General features: G+C 41.6%; 1 protein-coding gene across 9 annotated transcripts; it reads left to right on the top strand.

Annotated features, from left to right (window-relative positions):
* Positions 1 to 1499: 1499 nt before the first annotated feature.
* RABGEF1 (RAB guanine nucleotide exchange factor 1) lies at positions 1500 to 26381 on the top strand. Of its 9 annotated transcripts, none has more exons than XM_068656104.1 (11): positions 1500 to 2000; positions 11577 to 11762; positions 14107 to 14273; positions 15197 to 15313; positions 17421 to 17441; positions 18330 to 18496; positions 20015 to 20096; positions 20925 to 21057; positions 21464 to 21555; positions 21905 to 22161; positions 23105 to 26381. In XM_068656104.1, the coding sequence occupies exons 1-11, from the start codon at positions 1891 to 1893 to the stop codon at positions 23501 to 23503; spliced, it is 1731 nt and encodes a 576-aa protein (XP_068512205.1). In that variant the 5' UTR covers positions 1500 to 1890; the 3' UTR covers positions 23504 to 26381. The 9 variants fall into 9 exon arrangements, with proteins under 9 accessions (XP_068512205.1, XP_068512204.1, XP_068512209.1 ...); XM_068656103.1 differs by having other exon boundaries at positions 15194 to 15313; XM_068656109.1 differs by lacking the exon at positions 1500 to 2000 and adding an exon at positions 2423 to 2578 and having other exon boundaries at positions 15194 to 15313.
* Positions 26382 to 26945: the final 564 nt, after the last annotated feature.

Below are 26945 nucleotides of genomic sequence, written 5' to 3'. Positions count from 1 at the left end.
GGGGATGATGGAAATGCCAACAGGGAAAGTCTCAGAGCCGATTGTTTGCATTGTGCAGAATATATATATGTGTGTGTATATATTTCACTTTATTTTAGCTCATGTGCTGTGTGAAGCAGAGGGGCATTCATCACCATTTATGTGAGGTCAGTCAGAGGCTCCAGTCCCTCCAGAAACCTGGCCAAACTTGACTGTGTTCTTCCAGTTTTTATGTGTAAGTTCATTGTATTGAGATATCTCATGTTAAATTTGGGGGAAAAAATCAGTGGCTGTGGATTTGAACTGGGAGCTACAGCAGTGACCAGTGAGGTGGCTGCTGGGTCACGCTACTGGAATTTCAGCATTGTTGTTTAGAGGTCTGAGGACCTTTGAGCCACACCTTATGCACCGTATCTTTCTTTTGTGCGTGGGTGGCAAAGTATTGATCAAGTCTGGGACACAACTGCCTAGAGATAAGAGAATACTTAGGAGCAAAGAATGTAGAAAGACGGTCTTGTCATTCATCATAAATCTCGGACATGGTGTTGCTTCTTTCACTTTCTTAATTTTTATAACTACTTGGCTACACAAGGTGAGGAGCACTCGCTGGCTTGACATAATGATTGGTATTGCTGAACCTTGGGGTTACACTGACCTCTGGTTATTTGTAGGTAAACAATTGTAAATGTTTTCAGGTTGTTGACACATGGCAGAGAGGAAGCAGGACAGTTCTGAATTTAGGCTATAGAATCATAATTTAATTTAAAAACCAAAAACCCTCTAGACCCTTAATCTTTCTGCAAGTAAGCTCTTTTGGGGGGGGTAACTGTTCTGTTATTCTGTTCTGTATGTACTCCTTTTACTGAAAACTGCTTTCCAGAACAGCAGTTCTTACTCATTTTACTTACACAAACTTAGTATAAGTTTACCTCTACTTTCACTGTTTTATAAATTGATTTTGTTTTGCTGAATTGTATGTCTCTAAGCATTGTAACCTTATATGCCTTTGAAAATCCAGCCTAGATGCCAACAATTAGAGTTTGGAATTATCTCCAAATGTCTTTTATTTTTAAATCAGTTGTGGTGTGAAGTTTAATATTGTGGGTACTGTAGTATTTTATTTTTTACTACACTTGGCTTTTCAGTTCAGGTAATATATTTTAAATAAAAACCAGACTAGATAAAGAAGACAAATGTTTGTGTTGTGCAATAAAAGTGAATTATACTGAAAATGGTTGGAATCTGGCTAACCTGGTCTGCAGCTACTGCACTCCCTCTCTTTGCATTCTGTGATTTGAGTTTGCCTTGCATGACTGCAAGTGATAATTAAGACAGCAGCCTCCCTCCCAAGCTTTTCTTAATGGCACCAGCCAGTAACTTGTTCATCAGCACTTCCTTAACAGATGGCACTTATGCAGTCTGCTGGCTGCCCGGGGAGTCTGACTGGTATGATATAATTTGAGTTCTACTTCCTTCCCCATACCCACCCATGCGTGTGAGACAGCGCAGAAAAGGTCCAAGTAGCCATCCCTACTTGTGCCATGCTCTGAAAGAAAGTTGTTCCTGGATTTGCTTGGCTGGCTGCGTTCAGAAGTGTTCTCACTCCATTCTGAAGTAACTGAGCTGCCCTTTTCCTTGCTGTTCGTCCGTCTGAGGTGAGACCTGCTTTCGCAACTGGATGTCTCTGCTGAATGGGGAAAAAACACGCCAAGTGACAGCACTGAGTAAACGAGAAGGGAAAGAGGAATAAGTTTTAAATAGCAGCAGCTCTTTCTCTTTCTGCTGCAGTCAGCATAAGTGCACACCCCATGCCATTCATGGGAGCAGCCTGAGCTGGAAAAAAAACAGAGTTTTGATTCAAAAGCAAGGCGGCTGTCGGGTGCTGGTTTGCTGTGGCTGAGAGGAGAAGGGATGGCACTGAACGGCGCAGAGGAAAGAGTGCAAGAGGAGAATTTGAGGAGGACGTTGGAGCCCCGCAAGGATGCAGCTCTCTTCCTAGCTCCAGCTCGTGTGGGACACAGGTGCTGTGAAGGGTCCCTGAGGTGCTGCCTGCTGTCCTGTCCCTGCTGTCCTGTCCCTGCCTTCGTGCTCGCCATGCAGCTGACGAAACATCAGCCTTTCCCTGGACCGTGTCTCCAGCCCTGTGGTGCTTAGTGCCATGGCTTAGCAGGTGACACCGGTGGCCGGGGGGACGGTTGGAGCAGCTGATCTTGGATTTCTCTTCCACCCTTAACGTGATTCTACGATATGGGGCGATACTCTACGATATAGGGCGATATTCTCCGATAAGTGCGATTCCAACCCTTGAGCTGAGGCGGCTGCTGCTCAGGAGCCCCAGACACCCCACCTTTCCCTCCCCTTTCCTCCTACGACCTTGCTTCTCCATCCTCACCCCCTTTCGTCCCCAAATCCCCTCTCCCTGCCCCTCACCGGGGCCGAGCCCCGGAGCCTCCTCAGCGGGGCCCGGCCCAGGAAGCGACGTCCCCGCTCTTCCGTGGGCGGCCGCTGCGGGGAAGGAGGCGCCGGGCCCGGCCGGGGCCGCTTCGGGCCGAGGGGAGCGGAGCAACGCGGCGGGACCCGGGGAGGGCCCCGGCAACCGGTGAGACCCAGCCCGGGCCCTGAGGGGACCGGGACCGGCCCGGGGGAGCCCCCCCGGTGCTGGTCAGGGCGATGCCACCGGGCTGAGGGGAGCAGGGCCCTGCTTCCCTCCCTGTGCGGCTCCTAAGGCTCAGCTGCTCTTAGAATCTCTCTCTTTTTTATTTTTTTTTCCCAATTTTTCTTTCCGTGGGTACGGTTCAGTCATCTCGTTTTTCTTTTCCGTGCGTGTGCTGTGGTGGTTGGGGTGGGAGGCGTCGCCGGTAACTTTTGCAGCTCGGCCCCCGCCGCCTGTTCCCCCCTTTCCCTGGTGGATCGAGGGGATTTTGGCTCTTTGCTTGTAAGTGGGACGCCTTCTTTTAAAACAAAATCCGTTCAACTCAAGCCAAGCGGAGATTGCAGGGCACGTCGGATGCCAAGCGGCGCATTTCGGGTGCTTTTGTGGGTGTCCGTCACTGTACGAGCACCCCAGGTAGCGACCAAGTCATCGCCTTGAAGCAACGCGTCCATATCGCCCAAAAGGGTGTGAAACACTCGGAGATGAAACACTGGAAATCGAAATACTGGGAGATGAAACACTGGGAGACGAAATACTGGGACATGAGTGACGAGCCTGAAGTAACCAAAGTGCTCACGGGGGTGTGGTTCGACGCCGGTGTATTAATTTTGCTTGGGCTGCCCTTGTTGGGCGCTGTCAGCGCTGTGACGGGCGCTGAGTCAGCTGGGAGGGTTGTTGGAGGCAAAACCAGCCCGTTCCTGCGGGCTGAGTGGGGCCTGGGATGTTTTTGGAGGAAGTTTTGGGAGCAGGGTGCGTTATGGTGGTTGTGCTTTGCAGCTGTTACTGACGAGGCCCCACTGTACCGGTCTGCTTGGCTCTCATAGTCATGAAGCTGTTCATGAAGTGGTGCCTTGGGCTGGCAGCACCCGACGTTGGTGCTCGGGGCAGTGTGCTGAGCACCTCCTGGTCTTCTGGAGCTACCTGGGGCTCCTTCTGGACATGATTACATTGTTTTTTTTTATAGGGAGAGGATTAGGAAGAGAATCATAGCTCAAACGGGTGTTTTGCTGACCCAAAAAAAACCTCAAACAACACACAATGGAAGGATAAGAATATAAAGCTAATTACGCTAATTCCTGAGATCACTTTACACCACAAACAACAGGCACCTGAGATGCCTTGAAGTATTTTGTTGAGGGTGCAGTGAGCTTGCTTTTTAATCGGCACCCAGGTGAGCGTGGTTGACGTTGGCAGAATGAGTAAAACCTGTAGAAGCTGCTAGCTGCTACCTCTGAGGAGGTTTTTGAAGTTCTAGGTAATCCTCTTCTAATTTGAATTCCAAGTCAGGCTGTACAAGGTGATTTTTGGATGTTTCTTGTGACTTTGTTTAGAAATGCAGGTGTGAGCCATGTGTAGGTGGGGAGATGTAGGCTGTTAATTCATCAGTCCGCGCTACTCCTGACAGAGCAGTTGTTAAGAATCTGATGTGGACAAATAAAATTGTAGCCTGAAGTCTGTATTGACATTGGAGGGGGGAAAATGCTTTGTCCAGTCTTTAGTTAGTGAACTGACTTTCAGATTGTGAGCAGTGTGGGTTGTTGGAGCCTCCTGACCATTAGGCTCCTGACGTTTGAAGCAGTGGTTGCAATTTCCCCTGCCAAATTACAGTACAAGACTGTGGTTGTTTCCAGGTTGAGCTCTTTGTCCGTAAATACAGTTAACAACTATTTATTTTCTCTAGAACATTAGTCAACAACCTGTGCTGTGTATACTAGGAAGCAAATGTTATAGCTGAAGTTTCTTATTTGCAAAAAAAATGCACTCTAAATTTGTGAAGACTCATGCAATCTCTTCTCCAAAGAGAGCTCCTCTGTTTCTTTCCTAATTCTTAGCTTGTCCAATGGCTTTTGTATTTTCTGTCAGTGACTCTTAGGTCATCCTCGCCCCACCCTTTCCTTTGGAGGAAACCAGCTCATGTTTAATTAGCTTTCTGTTAATTACACACTTGAATGTTTAAGGTTGCGTGTGAGTCACGACTATTTCAACACTTACCTGGCTCTGAAGGACGTTGTGGCATTTGGGTCGATGGGTGTTCTTTGCATTAAATACTTGGCTGATGGAAGAGAGTAGGATGGCTCTGTGGGTAATTTGCAAGTTGGTGTTTCAGGGTGTTTGCTTTCAGATATTTCACTTAAAAGAATCATCTGCTTCTTCAGTTACCAGTGCTGGTAGTGTTTTGTACCATTTAGCTAGAAAAGATGCTTTCTTTGGCTTTGAAGATAAGGCAATTTATCTGTTTATGATCACTTTCATGTGAGATGCTGCAGTAGCTTCTAAGATCAATGTGTTATTTTTCCACAGCCCAGATGTCCAGTTGTTAGAGACCTTAACCCAGTCCCACCCCTCTGTTTCGATGCCTTTCCTAGGCTTCCTTGTAAGCTTATTTTCAGGGACTGAGCTTCCATCCAGCTTCAGGTGGGACTTGTTCCTCTCTTGATGAGATGGGAAGTACGGTGCTGTTCAGCCACCTGAATTATGCATTTGGAGACTGCCCCAGCTTTGCTGCTTCTCCTGCTCTAAAATCCCATGCCTGGGTTGGCCATAAATGGGTAGTTTCAGCGGGTGATGCTGTACCAGCCATGCAGAGAATGCTCTTTGGAGCACTTGGATGTTTTTTTAATGAGAAGAATTACTACAAGTTGTTCATTAAGTTCTCTGAAGGCTTAAACTCGGAGAGCCAAAAGGCATTTGCTTCAGTCCAGGGGAAAGACGGGTGTAGATCGCTGCTATGAGTTGTGCCAAGGGGTTTTTTGAGAAGACTCAATTTCAAGAAACAGAGTAAAGCGATGGGAAAAAACAAGGAGGAATTCAGATGTCAGGAGACAGCGTTCTTTATTTTTTATTATTTTAACATGTTCATGTTCTGCTCAAAAGAGCAGCAGACTGAAATATGCAAGCCCAAGGCAGTCTCATACCTTGTGCCAGACAGCCTGAGTCTGTTGTGTGAGGTTTTCTCCTGGTTACAGATGTATTTTAATGAACTTTGGTACCAAAATTGAAACTTGCTTACAGAGCACTTGTACAAAGCCACTGCTTATATTTGCAGGGTTTGCACGCAGAGTTATTTAGAAGCTGTGTTTCACAGCCTGTAGTAATTATATGTTGTCTTGCAATTGCATCTTAATAAAGGCACCTGTAGGTTGAGACCCCCGCATGATAAGTGAGCCTTTTCAACCAGCTCTTCCATCAGAGGTGACCTAAGCAATCCAGGACTAATAAATAGTGTATGAATAAGTCAATAACTTGTCCTTCTGGCAGTGATGCGGTCTGCATGGACAATAAAGGTATCTGCTTGCCTCCTGAGGCTCTGGGAATTAAGGTAGGTACACATTAGAAAGGAACAAGAAAAACTAGGCAGTGGTGGCAGACCTAAAGATAAAGCCATGCTGCTTCCAAGCCTTATTGCATGAACAGTGCTTTTCCTAAAGCCAAAGCTATGCCTGCAGCCTCTGCAAACCCCAAAGTGTTCTGAAAATTATCTTAGGTTCATTGCTGAAAAGAATGTGTTACGTAAATGCAGTCTTTCATGTGTGCATTAAATCAGTTCTTGGTGACAGCTCCTGTTTGGATGAGAGGTGCCCCTTCTTTGTTTTACAGCGAGGCTAGGAATGCACTCGCTCTTTGCTGTCAGTTTGATGCCTGCTTGAAGACTTGTGCTATGAATTTTTCCAGCTATTTTGCAAGCTGCTCTGTGTAGAATACTGGGTTATAGCCTCTCGCTGTTGCTGAGAGCCGTGAGCCTGACATGAAAGGTGCAGTATCGTGGAGCGCTGCTTGCTGCTACTTCGGTGCCCTCTACAGCATACTGGAAAGATGGCCTGAGGATTTATGGCCTTATAATTGACAGAGAGCATGCTTTTGGGAATCTAAATGGTAGGATTGTTTGATGTAACTGGCCTAGAATCAAGGCATCGTGTGATTATCAAGTGCCTGCAAACTTCTGAGCTCTGTTCTTATCCTCTGAGTTGGGAAGCAGCTGATGGGGAAGGTTGTGCCCGTAGTCCCGGGGGGGTGCGATGGCAGATCATCAGAGAAATGAGGTGGAATAACACCTGGCTGCATAATTCAGTGCCGGTGCAGCCTGGTTCCTTCTGCATCAGTGGTTTTACGCAGCAGCAAACCAGACGCCAGTGGCCGGGCATCCAGCCTGGCGTGCTCAGGACTGGATCCTTGAGAGGTGGAAGGTGAGCTGTGAGCGAGGTGCTGCGCTTTGCTGGCTGTCGTAGGGTGCGTTCGGGTGCTTGTAGGTATTTCCCAGCCTGTGTAGGTTGTAGATTGCAGGTTGCAGATGTTGCCTAAAGACAAAACGCTTTGATAAAATCCCTTTGTAGGTTTAGATGTCTCCATAGTGCTTGCCATGAGAGACTTGGGCTCCTGAGGTCTGAAACTGAAAATCTGTGGAAATCAGAACGTGTTTTATTGAGCACCCACACTCAACGAACACTGTCTTGGTTCAGGTCAACAGAAAAGATTTCGTAACAACACAAAGCCCCCTTCCAAACAACGTCAATGCTTTGGTTCTTTTTCTCCTATGGTACGTGTACCAAAATATGTTCCTGTGTCATGCTTGTCCTGTGTCTGCCTAAGTAAATCTTCATAGATAGACCGAGCTGTGCGACTCGGGGAAACTGATGTGGCTGTAGGCCAGCAGCGTGTTGCAGAAGAGTTGGTTTTTCTGGCTTTGGCTCACACGTCTGCTTCTGTGCCTGTGGTAACCGAATCCCTGTATTGTTTCCCCAGACGTTTTTCACTTGCAGCTATGACAAAGTCATGGAGGAACTGCTGGGTAAACAGCTGGCTTATCCCCCGTGAATGATGTGTTTCCATTTTCTGAAGAAAGCTGTGGTTCTCTGGATATTCTTTTGGATGCCAAACTTGGCAGGAGGCACCTAGGGGTGTGAGGAAGTGCTGAGAAACCTCCGAGCTGGTATCGCACGCCTCTCAAAACACTTGCTCGAAGTATGTGAGTGCTCAAAGTCCTACTGAATAAAAGGAAAAAAATAAATGAGCTTAGGAATAATAATATAAAACTGTGTTGATGGTAAGATGTATAAATTTTAGAACGAATTGCATTAAAGGAAGTAAAAAGCTATGTCTGAATTAAACCATACCATCTTCTTACGGACTGGGCACTCTAACAAAAGGATCTAACAAGGATGCTGATGAGAAAGCTGTGCAGGGAAATCTGACCTTTCAGATCTCCTCTTTGGACCTTTGATGTGCAAGTCTTCAATCCACCCAGCGTGACCGGTGTCTTGTGCTTCATCCACCAGCGGTGCGCGAGGGTCCGGGTGTCGGGCATGTGTCCAGCGACCCCCTTGGGCACACGTGGTCCTGCTGGGGGCAGTTCAAAGACCGTGGGTATGGAGAGCAGCTGAGCCTTTCTCCATTTCCAGTGTCAGAGGAAAACGGCAGGGCAGAAGCTTTTACTTGCAAATAAGGAACAAGGGGAAAAGGATTTTATAGACTTTTGTTTTAGCATCAGAGAGGTGATGCTAATTAACATGGTCGTGAATCCTTGAGGGGTCTAGTACCAGTATAGAAAATTCTCTGGCGTGGTATTTATGAGGAAATCTGTAAGAAGCTGTCACTTCTGCTTTTCCTGACTACGTTCACAGCTGAACAATTTGCATTTTTTGAGCAAAGCAGCTTGTGAGTACAAATAAGCCATTTACACAGGCGTTTGCTCCTGGGAGGGAGGAGCAGTGCTTCTTGCAGCTGTTGAGAAGTTTTATTTGGGCTGCAGGAGCTGCAACGAGGATGCTTGGAGCAGGGCATCTCTCCAGATTGTGTAACTTCAGCTATCATCTTCTGGTACTTCGATCCTTTTTGATTATTAGCATTATTAATAGAGCCTGACTCGAGGAGAATCCCACGTTTGTTCTTTCTTTTGGGTTACGAGCTGAGCTTTGGGTAGTTGATACATTCAGGGTGTGAATGCAAATAAAAGGTCTGGCCATGCAAATCCATTGAGGAGCTGGGCTCTGGATAAAGAACAATGCACCTTTAGTTGGAGAAGGAAGGAGAGGTGGGAACAGAAGAAGGAGAAGGAACTTCTGAGGACCCCAAATGCTCTTAAAAAAAAAAAAACACTTTTAGGAATGACAGATCTTTTGTTTGCAAGAAAGCTGACCTGGGGTGGATTGTTCATATTCAGTTTAAATAAACTCCTTGGATTCAGTTTATTAAAACATAAATGCTGCCACGTGAAACGTGGCTGTGAACCCTTTCTGTCTTTAAAGGAAAAAGCCGCGGCTCTGAGTGCAGCATGTGACTTCTGCACATCGATTCAGCGTGACCTCCTTTGTCCTGCCTCCCAGCCTGATGTAACTGCAACTGGAAATACTTGAGGGGAAGAAAAAGAACAGCTCGTTTTCTGGTGGCTTGGCTTCGTGGCTCCTTGCAAACCTCTCCAGAAAGAATGCAAAAAACCTGAACCTCCTTACCAAGAGACCTGCTTCGCTCCCTCTTGTGCAAGCTGCTGAGCTGTGCCTCTGAGCAGAACCAAATTTTTTGTTCTGGTGGGGTCAGCAGGATGCCAGAGGTGGTCGTGACACCAGGATGTGGTTGAAGCCCTGTGGATATTGAAAGCTGACGTGTGTGTGTGTCGGTGGAGAGATAGGAAAGTGCCCAAGTGGCACAGAAGCCGGGGTATGCTGCTGAGCTGTCAGAAAGCCGGGTGTCGATGTGGGGATTAGGCAAGAAGATTTCGTTCCAGTCCTTTCCTTTTCCAGAAATCCAAGTGCCCAAAGCACAGTGCTTTTCGTTATGTACAGCAAACATCTCGGTTATGGCACCGGGTGACAGAATCCAGTTGCAAAACTGTCGTGACTTTGACCCTTTTAGTGGGTGATAGGATCAGAGAGAGCGTTTCCTTGCGTGATAGAGATCAGTGTAAAATCTCTCTGAACTTTGTGTTACAAAAAGGGTTTTATCTGCCATGTCTTCATAGCTCTCTGGCATTTATAACTGAGACATCCAGGCCCGTCAGCTTTGCCGTGAGTATGGAAAACTGTTTGTGCAGTTTTTATCTCAGGCAGGAGAAGGCTTTAATTGAAATGCTGCTGCAGCTTCTGTTCTGGGAAGCTGTCCCTCAGGTCAGGAACAATTGTGGAAATTGCAATCCTTCACTTCCCCGTTTATTTCAAAATTTTTTTTACAAAGGCTGTGCATGGTGCTCTGAGAAAGGGCTGTGCTGCCAGATGCTGACGACGTGCAATTCCCATCCCGTTACTCTGTTTAGCTTCAGGTTGTGCCGCTGACAAAAATTTGGTTGCTAATTTCTGGTGCCTGATGGACTGTCAGTCTGCAGTTCTGTGCGCTGTCGTCAACGTGAACACCTCATTAGAGGAATCAGAAAATGAAAATAGCACAGAAACAAGGACTTTTTGGAAGGCAGTGAGGGAAATAAAGCTCTAATACTTAAATTGTAGTGTTTTTCTAACCTAAGTCCACAACAAAACTATTTTTAAGCTTATTTTTAGAAACTCATTACTTTTTTCAAAGATAAAGATGTTAGAGGAGGGAGCCTTAATACTTACGTAGATGAGATGGAATATTTAATTTGTTCCTCCCTCGGAGAAAATCATACGTTTCCCGTTACTTAAAATAGCTTGTTTAGATTAACGGGGAATGTTTAACGCTATCAGTCTCTTAAATTAATTGATCATATAGGATTCAGCATGGAATAAAATTGCTGTCGTAGAGTGGAAAACTGTCTTTGGCAGTGGCAGTCGTGCATCTCACTGCTGTCCTCTGCTGAATGGCTCCGGGAAGGACTGCGGGCCCTTTCCAAGGCTGTCGAGCAGCCGAGCTCCCAGGGATGAGTGACCTTTGCTGGGCAGAAATGCCAAAAAGCAGAGGACTGCGTTCTTCAAGCATATGGACTTCAGGGTTCACTTGGGGAGAAACGAGATTGCTCTGCTTCTGATGTTCTTTATTTTAAGGAGACGACTTTTCATCTTGGTTTCACATGTGGCACCTGAAGGAACACTGAGTTCCTGAACTGCCAAGATGCCTTCCTCAACTTACGCAAAGAGCACTTTAGGGGATCCAGGGGTGAAAAGGGGCTGAGTTTGGGGCCAGACCTGCCCTCCTGCACCCCGTGGTGTTTGTTCTAGTGTCTGCGTATTTCAGTAGTGTGATCCCAGTGCCGGTGTCTTCATGTGCACACCTGAAACTCGCAGGTGATCCTGCACTGCCGTTATCCTGAAATGAATCCAGCGTTTACAACTGGCACCAAGTAGCTGGAATGCCCTTGGGAGCAAGCTGGCACATGGGCTGGCTTCTGTCAAGTAAAAAAAGAAAGGGGAGGGCTGGGTGGTGCAAAACCAGTGTTTTTGTTGTGGTCACTATGGGAATTCTGTAGGGCTGGGTGCAGACACGTAGCTTAACCCTGCAGTAACCTGAGCACTGAGTGAAATGGAGATGCACCTCATCCATGTTAACATACCCTGCTGGGATCCTTCCCTGTGCTCTGAAGACACATCCCATGGAGCCAAAGATGCCTTTGCTGAGCTCTCACCGGTTTTGCCCTTCGTGCAAACAGCCTGGGTGCAAAGCTATTTACGCTTTGCCTTACCGAGTCCTCTTTGGGGATGGCAGCTCTGTGTTTCTTCTTTCCCCTGCTGCTTTGTCCCTGCGTGGCTGTCAGAACAGCGTGCGGGTGAGCTCAGAGATTTGTGCCATCACCGGACGGCTGGCAGTGCCGGGCTGTTCTCCCGGCCAGCTGCCGAGCCCTGTTTGCAGGTCACAGCCATGCAAACGTATGCTAATGCTGCGGCTGCGTGCTTATGTAACTGCCCTTCCTCCTCTGGAATTTCCCGTGTCACCATGGGACTGACTGCTCAATAATTAAAGCAGGTGGCTGCTTTCTAAGAGAGGAGCCTTCAAACAGCGGGCTGTTAGCATGTTTCTGTCTCTTAACCCTTTTCTCTTTAAACAGGAGGAAAATGAACCTGAAATCTGAACGCAGAGGAATTCACGTTGATCAGTCGGAGCTCCTGTGCAAGAAGGGATGTGGTTACTATGGCAATCCTGCTTGGCAGGGCTTTTGCTCCAAGTGCTGGAGAGAGGAATACCATAAGGCCAGGCAGAAACAGATTCAAGAGGATTGGGAGCTGGCAGAGCGGTAAAGAGCCCTCTTTATGCCTTCGTCTTTCACAGTAGGCTGACTCTACTAAATACTATTCCTGTCTCATGTTTTCTAGTCCTACTTGGCTCAGTTTCATCATCAGTGCTCAAATTTGACCTTTCCAGCAAGAATTGAAGTCGTCTTTTTGATGCAGAAATTAATTCTTATGACATTCTAATTTAAGACGTTTCAAAAGAAAGCCTGAAGTAACAAATGTAAACACCCCCCCAACCTCTCAATAAATTCTTTGACCTATTTGCATACTGAAATCTGTAATTCTGACTAGCAGTTGGAAGGGTCAAAGTGACAATTTTGATTAAAATCTCTCTGCCTCTGGAGATGGCAGTTATTGTGTCTTGAATACAGCCAGCACAGTGGTTTTATGTTTCAGCTACTGCTTAAAAAACTAATTTTAGTCTCAGCTGTGGTCATTCAACAGACTTCAGGGTTAAACCCAAAGGCATCCAAGCTTTAACTTTAATAACTGAAGCAATTTTTCTAAGCACATATTTTCTGCAAAATGGTTTAGTTTTTCTGGTGTGATAAATATCTGACTCTGAAATTGGGAGTTGAGAGAAATCTATGCTTGACTGAGAAAGTTAGAGCAGCCACAACTGCATTTTGTTGGATTTGGGTAGAAAGTAAAACCAACATCCACTACCTGAGAAAAGCGGAAAGCATCTTCTTGCACCACAACTGTCCTTTGTGCCACTTCCAGGTATAAGTTACGTGATATCCACTCAAAATTAAATTCTTCAAGGCTGCATGAATTGCAGAGATGAGGCTGCGTGTTAACTCTAAGAGCCAGTTGGCTTGAGCTGGTTAAGATGTTTGTTCACGTGGACACAGATTCTTTACATATGCTTACCCTAATGTATTATTGGTATATGCTGGAACTCTAGGAAAAAGTACAAATGCCTGAGAAAGCTGAGTTTAGAACGCTTTGGTGAACTTGAGTTACCTAGTGATAAGTTAACCAAGGTAATTTAGAAAAAAAAACAAAACACCATGAAGTGCAGATTTCTTATCAGACTACCTGTAGAAGGTGACGTCTGTGGAAGCTCTCTGGGTTTGAGTTCAATCTTATGAGTTGGAAGCCTGGGTTTTCTGGCATCTAATTATCCCAGACCCTTTTACATTAAGTCTTTAGTTCTTGCCCACTAAGTAGTGTTTTTTTTTTTGTTTGTTTGTTTCTTTTTGTTTTTTAGTTCTCTTAACTGTCTGTCACTGGAACAGACTAACTGCAAAGATAGGTAGAATGAAGTGCCCAAAATTTGTAGCCTCATCAGAAGGTTGCAGGTAAACTGTTGAGTACAGCACAGGGGACATCATTTTTTTTCTTGTCATAAATTTGGCTTAAGAATTTTATTATTACTGGAGCAGATAGTTATGCTGTCAGTATGTAACTATGTGCAGTAAAAATGGGCATTTCAGAAATTCTTTAACAGCTTCAGAAATTCAGAAATTTCAGAACATTTCAGAAATTCTTTAGCAGCTTGAAGAACAGTGTAATTTAACCCATCTTAATTCTCCTGCGTAAGGAGAACAGTAACCATTGAAGAATTGGTATGTCTCTCCTATCTCTTGTATGTTAAAGGGGGCTTGGTCTTTGCAAAGCACCGTTAGTGTTGCAGGGAAGTGGTCTGCCTCATTCATTCAAGCAAGCATATGTATTTCCACAACTTTGAAAACAAGTTATGACAGCAATAATCTGTTCCCCAGAATAATTTTAAGATTGCGATGGGGTATGTCACTTGCTCAGTTGTGTGCCGTGGTTTTTTATCTTCAGTAAGATGATAAAGGAAGATGAGCAACTCTCTGTGAATGGAGAGATATGGTAACGGCTGATAAGAACAGAGGGGTTGTCTTGAGATAGCCAAGGCATATTTGGGGTTGAAGGGAACTGTATGTCAGTTGATGAAGACATCTCAAAATAGAAAGTAGTTCTGGTGATGTGCAGTGAAACCCCCAAGAGGAGGACGTGGGCAGGAAGTTGGCTATAGGAAATGCTCCCATAGAGGTGAGGGGAAAGACTACCTCTGTGGGATTCAGGGTTGTGACACATTGGGAAAGTGATTGTTGTTATATTTTGGTAATGTCAAAAGGGAGGAGACAGTTTAATCTTCCCTGGCTATCTTAAGTCTTTCCTCTCTTTCCCCATTACAACACGGGAAGAGTGGATTTAATGTAGTGAAGGGATATGCGAGAGGAAGCTCGAAATGAAGGTGGGCATAGAGGAGAATTGAAATGTCAAAGGAGTGAGTAATTTATTGCACAGGATATTAATTTATTTGTGCTCGCATTAATCAGTTAAATGAGACTTTTTGCTTTCTAATCTCAGGCTTCAGCGTGAGGAGGAAGAAGCGTATGCCAGTAGTCAGAGTACCCAAGGGGCGCAGTCCCTGACCTTTTCAAAATTTGAGGAGAAGAAAACTAATGAGAAAACACGGAAGGTCACTACTGTGAAGAAGTTCTTCACTGCTTCCTCCAGAGCAGGAGCTAAGAAGGGTAACTTTTCCACCTTGTTTTTAATGGTTCTATACAACACATTAAGTTAACAAGTATTTTTGACAGATATATTGTCCTGCAAGGCAGGGTAATGCTCTGTGACTTGACTTGAAAAAATTGGGGCAATGATGCTTCTTGAGAGCTACTTCTGTATACAAAGTCTTACTGAAAACACACAAAAATGTGAGCTTTTAGGTGTTGCTGAGTGAAAGTATCTTGTTTGTGTGACACACGTTTGTGCTAGAATCATGAGTTGACCATTGTGTGATCCTGTGGTTTAGAACGTGAACTTGAACTCGTCCAGAAGAAAATGGGAGACAAGGTACTGAGTGTCAGTCATTTCCAAAAAACTGGGATCAGCATTTCTGTTGCATTTAGACATACAAGGTATCAGGTGATGCTGCCATAATTTATCGCTTCAGCAGCTTTAACAGGAAAATTTGAATGTATAAACATGGTGCCTTTAAATGAAAATAAATGTGAAAGGAACCTTGTAGTATTTACATGTATGTGGGTTGTGAATATCAAGTCTGTATTTGGCTGAATGTTTGTTCTGGATCAGGTGTACAAGTAAGAATGATTAATGACTGATGCCTTTGCATGGCAATAACTCACATGGGTGAAACTTGTAAACCACTAGACTGGAGGAGGAATTCCAGAAGAAAAATCAACATTAATGTATTTTAGCCTTACAGGTGATGCATTTCTTTAATAAGAATTTTTAAATAAGTCTCTTTCATCTTAGAATTTGTCTTGGTGTATAAGCAACAGATGGCTAAATGAGACATTCGGCTATGTATGAAAACCATTTTTTACGTTCATTCTTCACACTTCCCATATTTTCTTTTTTTATCCCATTCGTCATCTCTCCTGACATGCTCCTGCTCTTGGTGTCTTGCTTGCTTTTGCATTTATTTCAGCAGCTCAAGAGAAAATCGTTAAGCAAGGACATCTTGGGAGGGAGCGAAATGCTGATAACATTCTCAGGGATTTGAAGGAAATTTTTACTCCCTCCTGGGAACTGGCTTCCCCTACTGAAGGTAATGCAGCACAGCTTGAGCAAGCTGTCTGCTTGGTTTTAGTAAGCTTACTCTTTAGTTGGGCTTTGCAAAATACAAACTAGGGTTGTGCCAGTTATAACCTGTGCTGTTGAGTGTTATGGTGACCAAAAGAAATAAAAAAGCAAGTCTAGAATTCTGAAGGGAAATTGAATCTCTAAACCAATTGTTAGCTTTTTGGTAGGGACAGTACAGGAATAAAGTTGAAGCTTCTTTGTGTTCTACCTTAGCTTGACACCTGAAGGATTATGCAGTTTCCAAAAAAAAAAAAAAGAAAAGAAAAAAAGAAAAAAAAAAACTACCACAGTTTGTAAGAAGTAGCTGGGTCTTGTGCTGCTTCATATGTTTATCAAAAAATAATTCCAGGTTGCAATTATAAAACTGATTATAAGTTGAAATGACTTCAATTTAAGAGTTCACGCTTCAAGAACTTTTACATCTTCAAAACATCTCCGGATGTTTGTTATATTAAGAAGACAATTTCATATCAAGAGAAGACAGACATGCTGGTTTTCTTTAAACCCAAAAGACACCAAAACCCCTGATGCAAACAGCTTTAGGATCTTATCCTATGCTGTTTGCAGTTCTGACATGGTCTGCTTACTAAAGAAATTTGCAGATGTACCATGTCTTTATTTTGCAAATTATACGAAGAGTATGAATGCATGTGTGTAGCAGAGCTAACGATAGGGCTTGCTTCGTATTCTTTGCTTGGACTCAGATCCACGACCATGGCACAACCATAGTGACTCACTGGAGTGCTAATGTTCTGCTGTGACAACTAGCATCTCAGTAGAATGCCTTGAGAAAGATTTTAATATGGATACTGCTTATTCTTTATAAGAGATGATCCTTTCTTAATTCTTCCTGTACTTTTAATTTTAGCATCTCTCCTCTAGTAGGTTCTCTTGTTCAAATGGAATTTCTTTCCTGCAATCAGCTTCTTTGTAGTTGGACTTGATTCTTTTAGAGCACGTGAAAAACTGAAAACGTTTTGTTGCTGAAGCTACATTTGTTCCTGCAGGCTTTAATGCTTAGTGCATATTGTACAGATTCAGTTTCCTTAAAGAGGATTTCAACACACATCAGTGAAGTTGCTGTGTTTGAGTGACTACCTGATGTTCTTGGTGTGACTCAAGTCAGGTCGTTCTAACATTCATTTTTTTAATACCTACATTAGCAGCAAACTTGCATCAATTGTCTGTATCTCTAGTATCTAAAACCTGTTTTATATCTGCAACTAAAAAGTTCATATCCATACTCACTGAGCTGAAATAGAATGCAGTTCTTTATTTTTATGATAAAGTGAGATCAATGTTGAAAATTAAATAAATCTTCAGTAGTTCTTTGAAATAAAAACTCTAATTGTAGGGGAAAAAATGATAATTCTACTCTTTCGAATGTTACCCTGCTTTGTTTTATGATTTTGAAATTATGCTCTCTACTTACTGATTACTTAGTATTAAATGTGACAAAAGTCAACAGTAATTCTTGCCCCTTCAGCTTGAATGCTGTACTTGTGCTTTGAATCTTAGGTGTAAAGATGACTGAAGGAAATTCCTTCTGAAAGTGTTCTAGTATAACTGGAACGGAGGTCAATTTGCACTTTTTATCTTTGTTGCTACAGTTGTAGCTGTACATTCGTATAGCTTAAATAGCATAAATGGTCTAATGGAACCAAATCATTATCCAGAGAAGGTTATGCTGAAGCCTAGAGGCATTAACAAGCCTTGTGCTTTGGTCAAATGATCTGTTTGTGTTAGTCACTGGATCGTAGAGCTCTGAATTCACTATAGCGCTGTGTCTCTTTAAAAACAAATAAAAAAAAAAAAAGGAAAAAAAAAAAAAGCTACTTGGAGTCCAAATTAAACACACCAACTTAAATATACTAACTCTTTTTTGCTTATGTGAGAGTTCTGCCTGTGTGCTCCTTGAAACAAGGAGCTCTTGTGCATGTTAGTATTTTCAGGTTGCAAGACGTGTTTGTACCCTTTTGATTTTGAATATTTTCATGTTTTCTGTTTCTTTGCTGCTTGCTTTTCATCATGTTCATGTACATCATCTCTATTCAATCCTTCATTTTGAACAGTGTTGGCTGGCAAATTGAAAGGTGGGTGAACTAAACTTTGGTAGGGAAGGTATTGGATCAGTACAGTTAACTTCCAGTGTATATCTTGGAAAATCAGATGTGCTTGTGGGATAGCCCTGTGGTTGCAGCTGTATGAACTTGCAACCAGTGCTGGGTGCACTCTGTATACCTCCTCCCTTCTCAAGGGCCAAGCAGGTTCTTTCTTGAGCAGATGCAGTGCTTCTGCTTTTGCTGAAACACAAATGGCCGAGTTCTCATTTACGCTGCAGGTGTGACCCTGTGGCACCAACTGCCTAGCCAGAGGGGCTGCTGTGTTCTCACCAACCTTGTGCTCCTTTTCCTTGTTTTGTGCTGCTGCTGGTACTCCTGTGACCTTTTCAGTAAGCCAGTCTGGGGAGCTAATCCTCCTGAAAACCCCATAAGAAAGACTTGTTTCTGACGAGGAACCTAGAGTTGCTATTCCCTGAGCTAGGTCATGAGCCAGTTGAATAAATGCTTGTGTTGGTGGAAGTGCGGGAGCAGGAATGTAGAAGTGAGGGACGATGGAAATGGGACCACACCATTAGCTTAAGCTGCTGTGGAATCCCATTGGCAAACCTTGATCTCATATGGAAGGATTTTACCTAGGAATGGAAAAGTAAGAAGTCTGAAGGCAAACAAACGTTACAGTAATTTGCTAATATACAAAGACCGGTACTATAAATGGGGTATGTGGCTCTAAGTGTTTCACTTCTCTAGGAAACTAAGTATTTAATTGTTCTATTTAATAATATCCAATATTTCATTGCTAAGAAATAGACTGCTTTTTCATCTGCAAGATAAGGGGGAAAAATCTGAAGTCGTAAATGTTTCTTGAATCATACACCAGTGTGAAAAGGCTAATCTGATGTGTCCAAACTTTCCCAGCAGAGATCCAAGAATCCAAGTCTCCCAGCCCTTCTATAAACAGGCAGGCTAGCATCGAGACAGATCGAGTATCCAAGGAATTCATAGAATTTCTCAAGACATATCATAAATCAGGACAAGATATCTATAAGCAATGTAAATTATTTTTGGACACAATGAGTCATAAAAGGGTAAGTGATTTGCATGTCTTTTACGTAAACTGGGGAAATTGGTGAGAGATGGAAAAAGTGCTGCACTTCTTCCAGCAGTTTTTTAAACAATGTATACAGGAGTTTTCAGCTGGTGTGCTTAGTCAAATTGAAGATGAATGCATTACTGTTTGTAGGTTTGCTATGGTATATGCTGCAAAACTCAAACTTCAGTATCTCAGGTATCTGGAGAGAACTTTCTTTTGCATCCCAGAGAAATTAGTTCTGAAAGATAAAATGCCTATTGAATAAGCAATCTTTTTGATAAACATGATTTTGGGAAGTAGTTCTATATTACATATTCAGTTTTTAGATAGCTTAATATCTTAGATAGATAAAATGGTACAAAGATAGAAAGGGAGGTGTGCAGGTTGATACTGCCCTCTGGGGAAAGAGGGTGACTTGACTACTTTTTTTATAGGGAACACAGGATATATTCAATTTCTCAACATAAAAGCTTAATTGCTCTTGAAAGATTAATATATCTTTAGTGCCACCTATGGTTTAAGTAAGGCAGTACAACTTTTTATCCCCCTTTCTGTTTAATAAGCAGCTGTTCAAATGATATCCTCAAATTGGACTGGAAATTGAAAGGGAGTTCTGATGGAGCCTTACGTGCATTCCACTTTGAAAACATCTTGGATTTTTGTTTCTTTTCTTTTAAAACTGATCTATTCTGAGCATAAAGTTTGTGAAAATAATTATTAGCTACAAACATTAAAGTTGTTCTTGGTTAACTGGTTCCTTGACAGTTTGTGCTAGTCAAAGAAGTCTTTCTCAAAACTTAAAATTTGCTACTACTTATAAACCAGGTGTAAAATGCAGCACTGCTACTGTTAGAGCTGAGATTACATGTTTGTGCTGTCTTGGTTTTGGCCTTAGAGAACACAGAAACTAAGTTCTCTCATCTTTTTTTTTTTTTTAAGTGCTGGTTTTATGCTGCCATTCAGTGGTGTAAAGTGACTTAAGTATAGTTAACTTTAATCTTTCAAACATACATTCTGTTCTTCGTTAGCTCAATTAGTTAATGCCCAAAAGACAACGTTATTTCATGAATGATGTGAATATGTTCATAGTAACTGTATTATTAGATGTGTTTACTTCATAGATACTCTTTCAGATTTGTAATTTAAATTCCTGTTTTTTTGGTATACTGAATATCATAATTAAAAAGAGACAAAATTGGGAACAGGCATTCTACTTAAACAGTCTACATTGTCTTCTCACTGTTACTCAGAGATGTGGCTGGGGAAAATGACGTTGCATCTGTCTGGTTCCATTGCTAGTACACAGCTGTTCAGCGAAGAACCATAAATCTTTCATATGTTAAGGAGCTAGTCTTGGTTTTTCATATTTTTGAATATAATGTAGCCAACATAAACATCTCTAAGGAGGATATATTTGCATTCTTAGACTGTTATTGCAGCTGGACACTTGCCATCAAAGGCATTTTTGCAATTTCTTCCACATATGCACGCTTAAATCAATTTTCTGTTGCAGGACTTAAGTATCGAGGAGCAATCTGAATGTGCCCAGGACTTCTATCAAAATGTAGCAGAGAAATTACAGACACGCTGGAAAAGTATCGTGTTCTTCTTCCTCTTATCGTAGTGCTAGAAAAAAAGTAATGTTTTGAGGATAAAGCTTCTTGCGTTTTCAAGTAGAAGCAAAGCATTCCTACCCACCTCTCAGAGATGGTGTTAACAGATTCTAGTCTGGTAGTATCGCTGCACTATTCCCAGCAGCACCATTTCTGCAAAGTTTTACAATCTAAATTATTTGTTTTTTCAGGTTTTCTTTAAACTCCCAATTAAGATGGTTCAGATGTTTTCATTTCCTGTTTTAAATTCAATGTTATTCATTTAAAACTGAGGTTGAATGTGTAGCCTCAACCCAGTTAGCAGTATTATTATAGTGTTATCACACTGCTAATACTCAAAAAGCCAATGAGAGGGGAGTGCTTCTGTTGCAGACTGCCTTTCTGTGTCTGGCATGTAAGTGGCACATCTTAAACACTTAAGGATTTTTTTAGAGAGATAAACAGGCGCAGAGGACTTTGAGGACCTCATTGGATTTATTCTCAGACTGTTTTTCAAGAAATATTCTTGTAAGCTACAAACAGGTGAACCTAATTTGCATGCTAAATGAACGTGCTTCATTGGGAGCCAGTGAATGTACCTACCTTGGTACATCATTACGGTGTTCTTACCATTATATTTTTGCTTCTGCTGTAAAGAGTGAAAATACTCCAAGTATATCAGCTCTTTATCAACTCAAGAATGTTTATGAGAGTTGGCTTGAGTCAATGCTGCTGTTTTGGTGACATTAGAACCAAACTGTATTAAATCTTCTAAGCATTCTAGGAATACTATGTTTACTGTGTTGAGTGTGGGGAATTTGTACCTTTCAGTGCCCCCTGAAAAAGTTGAGAAAGCAATGGATCAGATTGAAAAATACATTATGACTCGACAGTATAAATACGTATTTTGTCCTGAAACAACTGATGATGAGAAGAAGGATCTTGCCGTCCAGAAGAGAATCAGGTAAGCCTTTCAAAGAAAAACAGCTGAGTAATCCACAGTCCTGTGAAAGGGCTCTGAGTCAAGCATGTTAAAAGTCTGTTGCTGTGCACAAAAAATTGGCAGGCTTTCTAAACAAAAAGTTTTAAAAGCATTTTATTTTAATAAATAGAAGGAATGAATAAAATTAATAACGAAAAATTTACTTCACTAGCAAAATAAATTGGTGTGCTTTTGTTAAGTTAAAGCAAAAAAAGGAAAATATGTTTTTTTCTGGAAATAGTAAATTACTTCAGTGGAATAAACTGGCTTATAAATGTTCTAGTGCCTCAAACAAAGCACTCATTGTGCATTGAATTCAAGAAATAGCTGGCTTCCAACATCTGAATGTTACTGGCATGGAATGGTTTAATGTTTTTTCGTGTCATAGGGCTTTGCACTGGGTAACTCCACAAATGCTGTGTGTTCCTGTCAATGAAGAAATTCCAGAAGTGTCTGATATGGTTGTAAAAGCAATTACAGGTTTGTGATTGATGAAGTTTACATTTACAGTTTTAAATTTCAAATCTCCTATTGGGAGAAATTATTATCTGCTGTTCAGACTTTTACATTTGCAGTAGTCTTTGTTGTATTGAGATAGTTTGTCATCTGTGAAGCAGGAATAACTGCTGTCAGAGAAGTGCTTAGTCTTACCTAACTTATTTGAGATGCTTGGACTGAACCAAGAAAAAGCTGAATAAGCAGGTACTTTAATGGAACATCAAGCACCACAAGATAGAAAATAATGCATTTTTAGTATTGTGTCCACCTTGTCTTGTTCAGGTGGCTGTTTCTGTGGCTTTAATGATTTGAGAACTTTTCTATTTTACAGATATTATCGAGATGGATTCAAAGCGTGTGCCTCGTGATAAATTGGCGTGCATCACCAAATGCAGCAAGCACATCTTTAATGCTATAAAGATCACAAAAAATGAACCAGCTTCTGCTGATGACTTTCTTCCAACACTTATATATATTGTTTTGAAGGGAAACCCACCCCGTCTGCAGTCCAACATCCAGTATATAACACGATTCTGTAATCCAAGCAGGTTAATGACAGGAGAAGATGGCTACTATTTTACCAATCTGGTAAGTGCAGGAACAGTGGTGACACTTTACACAACAACAGTATCTTTCACTTAGATACCGGAATTTCCAGTAAATGCAAACATGGTATAACATTGTAGAAAGAAAATTAAAACAACTCTTCAAATAGTGCTAAAGGTTATTTAGGGTACAGCAAGCTCTTTTGCTATGTATCTCTTCTTTCTTTTTTCCCTGCTTTCCAAACCAGAGTGTTTTGCTCCTCACAAGATGGAACCCTTTATTGCATTGTCTGATGCAGAGACTTAGGCATACTTTTATTCTGTGAGGAGATAATACTTTTTATTCCTAAAATCCTGGGCTTGGGCAGTGCAGCTGTTACAGATGCAGAAGTCCCTGTATAAGCCCATGAGAGTTTCCCTCTTGAAAGGACTGCAGAATTAAGTCATGAATGAGTGGATGAAAAGAGACTTTTAAAAGTGTTTGTTTATATTATAATTATGAACTTGGCTTCTCTGCGTTACATCTTAAAGCAAGTGTTGAGGAAAACATACTTGAATGAGATGCTTGGGATGTTAAAAATTCTTGTCAGGAGGAGGAGAGCATCCATGAGGTAAGATGGGCATCTCAACATTGCTTCTTCCATGAAATGAACATACCATATCTCAGCCGATCACATGATTAAATGTTATCCACCAAGTCAGAATAGTTCAGCTGAAACGGTATCTTCTGGTATCATTCTGTGTTTTTGACTTCTTCAAATTTTGGGAGGAGAGAGATGCATGTGAACTGTCTGATATAGATAGCTTCCTGGAAAGCTCTTTATGAATGATCTGTTTAGACACAAAATAATTGTTTTTTGGTCTAATAGTTTTACTGGTGTAACAGCAGGATTTAAAAATAATAATAATAATAAGTATATATATATATATAACATACAAATTCCAGTCTGTAGCTTGTGATGATGCTGACTTTGTTTTGTTCATAGTGCTGCGCTGTGGCCTTCATTGAAAAACTGGATGCTCAGTCTTTAAATCTAAGCCAAGAGGATTTTGATCGTTTTATGACTGGTCAGACATCCCCGAAGAAGCAAGAATCTGACAGCTGGTCACCTGATGTGTGCCTGGGTGTTAAGCAAATGTATAAAAACTTAGATCTCCTGTCTCAGTTGAATGAGAGACAGGAAAGAATTGTCAGTGAAGCCAAGAAGCTTGAGAAAGACCTGATAGATTGGACTGATGGAGTTGCAAAGGAAGTCCAAGATATTGTTGAGAAATATCCATTAGAAATTAAGCCAAAAAATCAAGCCTTAGCAGCTATTGACTCTGAAAACGTGGAAAATGACAAGCTGCCCCCACCACTGCAGCCTCAGGTTTATGCAGGATAATTAAAAGTGTTAACTTTGAAGAGTGTCATTATTCTCACCTAGTACTATCCCCTTCTTGGAAAGGGAAGTAAATTCAAGGCTAAAAATCAGATGAGCTTAAATCAGTACATTTTTAAAGGTACATTTTTTTGGTTAGGTGTAATAAATTGTATTTATTTTAGTCAATTAGATTTCTATTAGGCTTTTGTGAGTTTTTGAAATGAATTTAAATTTTCTACACAAACAGTGTAATTTTTAAGCAACACTTGTCCATTGACATGTTTCCAGAAAGCTTCCTTCTAGGCATGCACTTAAACATTTTTAATAATTAGTTTAACTTACAGATTTCGAGTTCCAGCAGAAACTTGAAAGATACCAATGTTAGCTTGGATTTATTCTGTAGCTGTAAAGATGAAATATATATTGTAAAATATGTAAAATTGTAAATAGATTTAAAATCTAATGTCTGGGTTGTGCATGACATCTCGTGTATTAGTGAAAATGAAATATGGAAGTGTTCACATTAGCACCTTTTGGTTAAATCACATTGCAGTATAAAGGCAAGAACACTGATAGTGTTTCAATAAACTAGATGGTGTAGCTGATGAATCAGAGAGGATATTCTTGGAATGATTTGAGTTCACAGTTATTGCCATCTAAAACTTGACTTTTCTTCATGTAAACATTCTCTGTTTTGTCAGTATACCTGATAGCCTTCAGTGGTGTGCATCAGTGCTGCTACCACTTTTGAAGAGAATGTTGAGCCAGGCTTCAGAAATAGGAGGGAATATGTTGAATAAAAACTGCGTCATGTGGAACTAAAGGGGGAGGGAAGGAGGTAATGAAAGAATTGTGCCAAAAGGGGCTTGCTTTTCTGGCATTGCCTAGTAATTTCCATCACTGGGCTAGGTCTTGATTGATTTTTTAACAATCCTGGTCAATAAATAAGTTCATATAATTGGAGACTGCTTTTTAGCAGAAGTATGAGCTGTTGCTCTGAGCAGAAAAGTGCACTTTATTTTCATGAAACATCACTGTTCAGATCTTTAGTGACCCTCTTTAGCAAGAGAAATTAACTTGCTAAAGAATTAAACGTTGAGATAAACACAGCTTTATGTCGCTAAAAGTCTAGATCAGTGTATTTCGGGTTAAGAGCTCACTCTGCAAAAAGTAACCTCTTGCAATAGAACTTTTTTTATGCCAGTGAAACATTTTATATCAGTTTAAATATCTCAGTTAATCCAGTCTGCCTTGACTTGTTAGTGTACCTGAGATATCTAGCACAGAGCTATTTAGCTTGAACTGCAATGTTAAGTTGTTACCATCAAGGAGGGAAGTACCTACCTCTTTCATGTTCCACTGCTTTAAAAACAGATACTTTAAATTTGCACTGCAATAATTTCAGACCAAAACTGTGTTTTGTTCCTTTTTGTCAGCTATGTACGAACTATGCATTCCTAGTGTTTCAAAGATAACCGGTTATCCCAAATTCCTCTGATATGGTGAGGCAATGAGCTAGTCAGACGATCACAAGAAATTGGATTATTTAATTTACACATGTGCCACTTGCCCGAATTACTTAGGATTTGACCAGTGCTTGCAGTAAACAATACTGCAAAGTCTTTCTTTGTTTTATAAATACTAGGTGCTAATTCTGATATCCAGGTACACAGGTTGGGGGGTGGGGATTAGCTAATTAGCTATTGTATAAATTGCCATGTTTAAATAAACGTGTGTACATCATGCCTTTGTTAATGAGTTCCCCAAAATCTTGTCACTGGGTTTTGTTATGCTGTTAATGATTAATGTAAACATAATTGTGACTGATTCTGGTATCTCTGTGTCTAGGGAGGGAGAATTCTTAGTCATTCAAGTGCAAGTCTAGGTAACAATGTCTTTTTCTTTGCAGAAAGATCATTGTAGTGATTAAGTACTTAAGAATGACTTGCCTGGTGCATTTGTAACTAAAGTATCTCCAATTCATATGCCTTCTTGTTATCAAGCCACTGAAGTAGGAGTGTTTTGGCAAACAAATCCTCCAAATCCCTGTAAGGCAGGTAAGATGGATTTCCATATTCCATCTAAGTCAGCAAGCAGGAGTAGAGCACTTTGCTCTCAGCCATTGTGTAGCCTGGGCAGCAGCAACAACTCTGGGAGCACCTCTCCCAGGAACTTGTGTTCTGGTGTTGAGTAACTAGACTGCTGTAAGGCATTGTCAATATTTTATTAGGCGAATGAACCCGTCTGTAGGTAAAACAATAAATAGTTTTGCCTGAAAGTAAGGCAGTTCAGTTGTCAGATTAATAACCGCAGAATCTCTCTCCAGTGTTTAAAATTCAGAATGGGCAAGCCATTGTGCTGAGTATGCTGAGAAGGTGAAGATGCTGAGCTGGAAGGAGCCACATCAGTTATAGATTATGAATTGTCTAGAGCTCTGTACCAGGTGGGGTTGGTGCTTGATACTGGGCGTCACTGTAGTATGAGATGCTCTGGTCCCACAGATGAGGTTGAGATATGGTTAGACACTAAGATAAAAAAAAAAAATCTAAGTTATGAAATAGCTATAAACAAGTTACTAGTGAACAGGAGAGTTTAATTGAAATGCTGTCTTAAAGTGAATTGGAGTAACAGCTGTTGTGCTTTGGTAAGTCACAGTATCAGATTTTATTTTTTCTTCCTAACAGCCCACTGCTAGTTCTGTATTACTGAAAACGAAGACTGTTTGTCTTATTACCAGGAATCAGAATTTCTTGTAAACTACTTTGCATGTGAGCTACCTATTTATTTTGCTGTAGTAAAGAACCTATTTTGGAGTAAGTTCTGGTTAATTAAACTGTACTGTTTCACTTAACAGAGTTATGAAATTAAACTGATTCTTCTACCCAGTTATCAATGTTCACCAATCTTCTGGTATATATATTTTTTCTTGTGGCTGGGCATCTTATGATTCAGGTAGAGAAACAAAGACAGAAGTTGGTAAGTATAGATATTTAATTAGAAAAAAAAAGTTTAAAATTTGGGGGGAGAACTAGCAGCATTCCATTTAACAAAGAACTGCACCTTGGAGGCTTGTGCTATAGGGGCTGCAACAGGGGACAAACAGGTTTGACACTTTGTCTTGGTATGCAGTAGGACCAATTGTGACCTGTTGTCTTATCTCCAGCCACCATCCTTTTGTTAGACCTGTACAAAACGGGTGTATGTTGTATGAGACTTTTTTCTCCTCAGCTGCCTGAGAGGCTTGCCAAATATGCATCGACACTACAACCTTCTGCTTTCCAAAAGCTGCAGTCAAGGAGAAAGAGGTCCTTAACTAAGAGAGTTCTGGGATGTCATTAGGAAAGATGCTGTAGTTGTACCACAGCTATTGCAAGTACTGCAAATTTTCCTTCTACCTTGTCCTGTTTGTGCTAGACAGAGCTGGGTAGGCTTGCAAGGAGACCCTGACTGTAAGCTGTGGAGG

Source organism: Anas acuta, chromosome 19 (genome assembly GCF_963932015.1).
Source record: "Anas acuta chromosome 19, bAnaAcu1.1, whole genome shotgun sequence".
NCBI classification, from domain to species: Eukaryota; Metazoa; Chordata; class Aves; order Anseriformes; family Anatidae; genus Anas; species Anas acuta.
The sequence above is the reverse complement of the archived record's forward strand: the minus strand, read 5'-3'. Positions and strand labels throughout refer to the sequence as shown.

Excerpts from the sequence above, each read along its gene's own strand:
- RABGEF1 (XM_068656103.1), top strand. The coding sequence starts at position 1,891 with ATGGCACTGAACGGCGCAGAGGAAAGAGTGCAAGAGGAGAATTTGAGG. Across the intron at positions 11,763-14,106 it reads GATTGGGAGCTGGCAGAGCG|GCTTCAGCGTGAGGAGGAAG; the intron begins GTAAAGAGCCCT and ends TTCTAATCTCAG. Across the intron at positions 21,556-21,904 it reads GGTTGTAAAAGCAATTACAG|ATATTATCGAGATGGATTCA; the intron begins GTTTGTGATTGA and ends TCTATTTTACAG.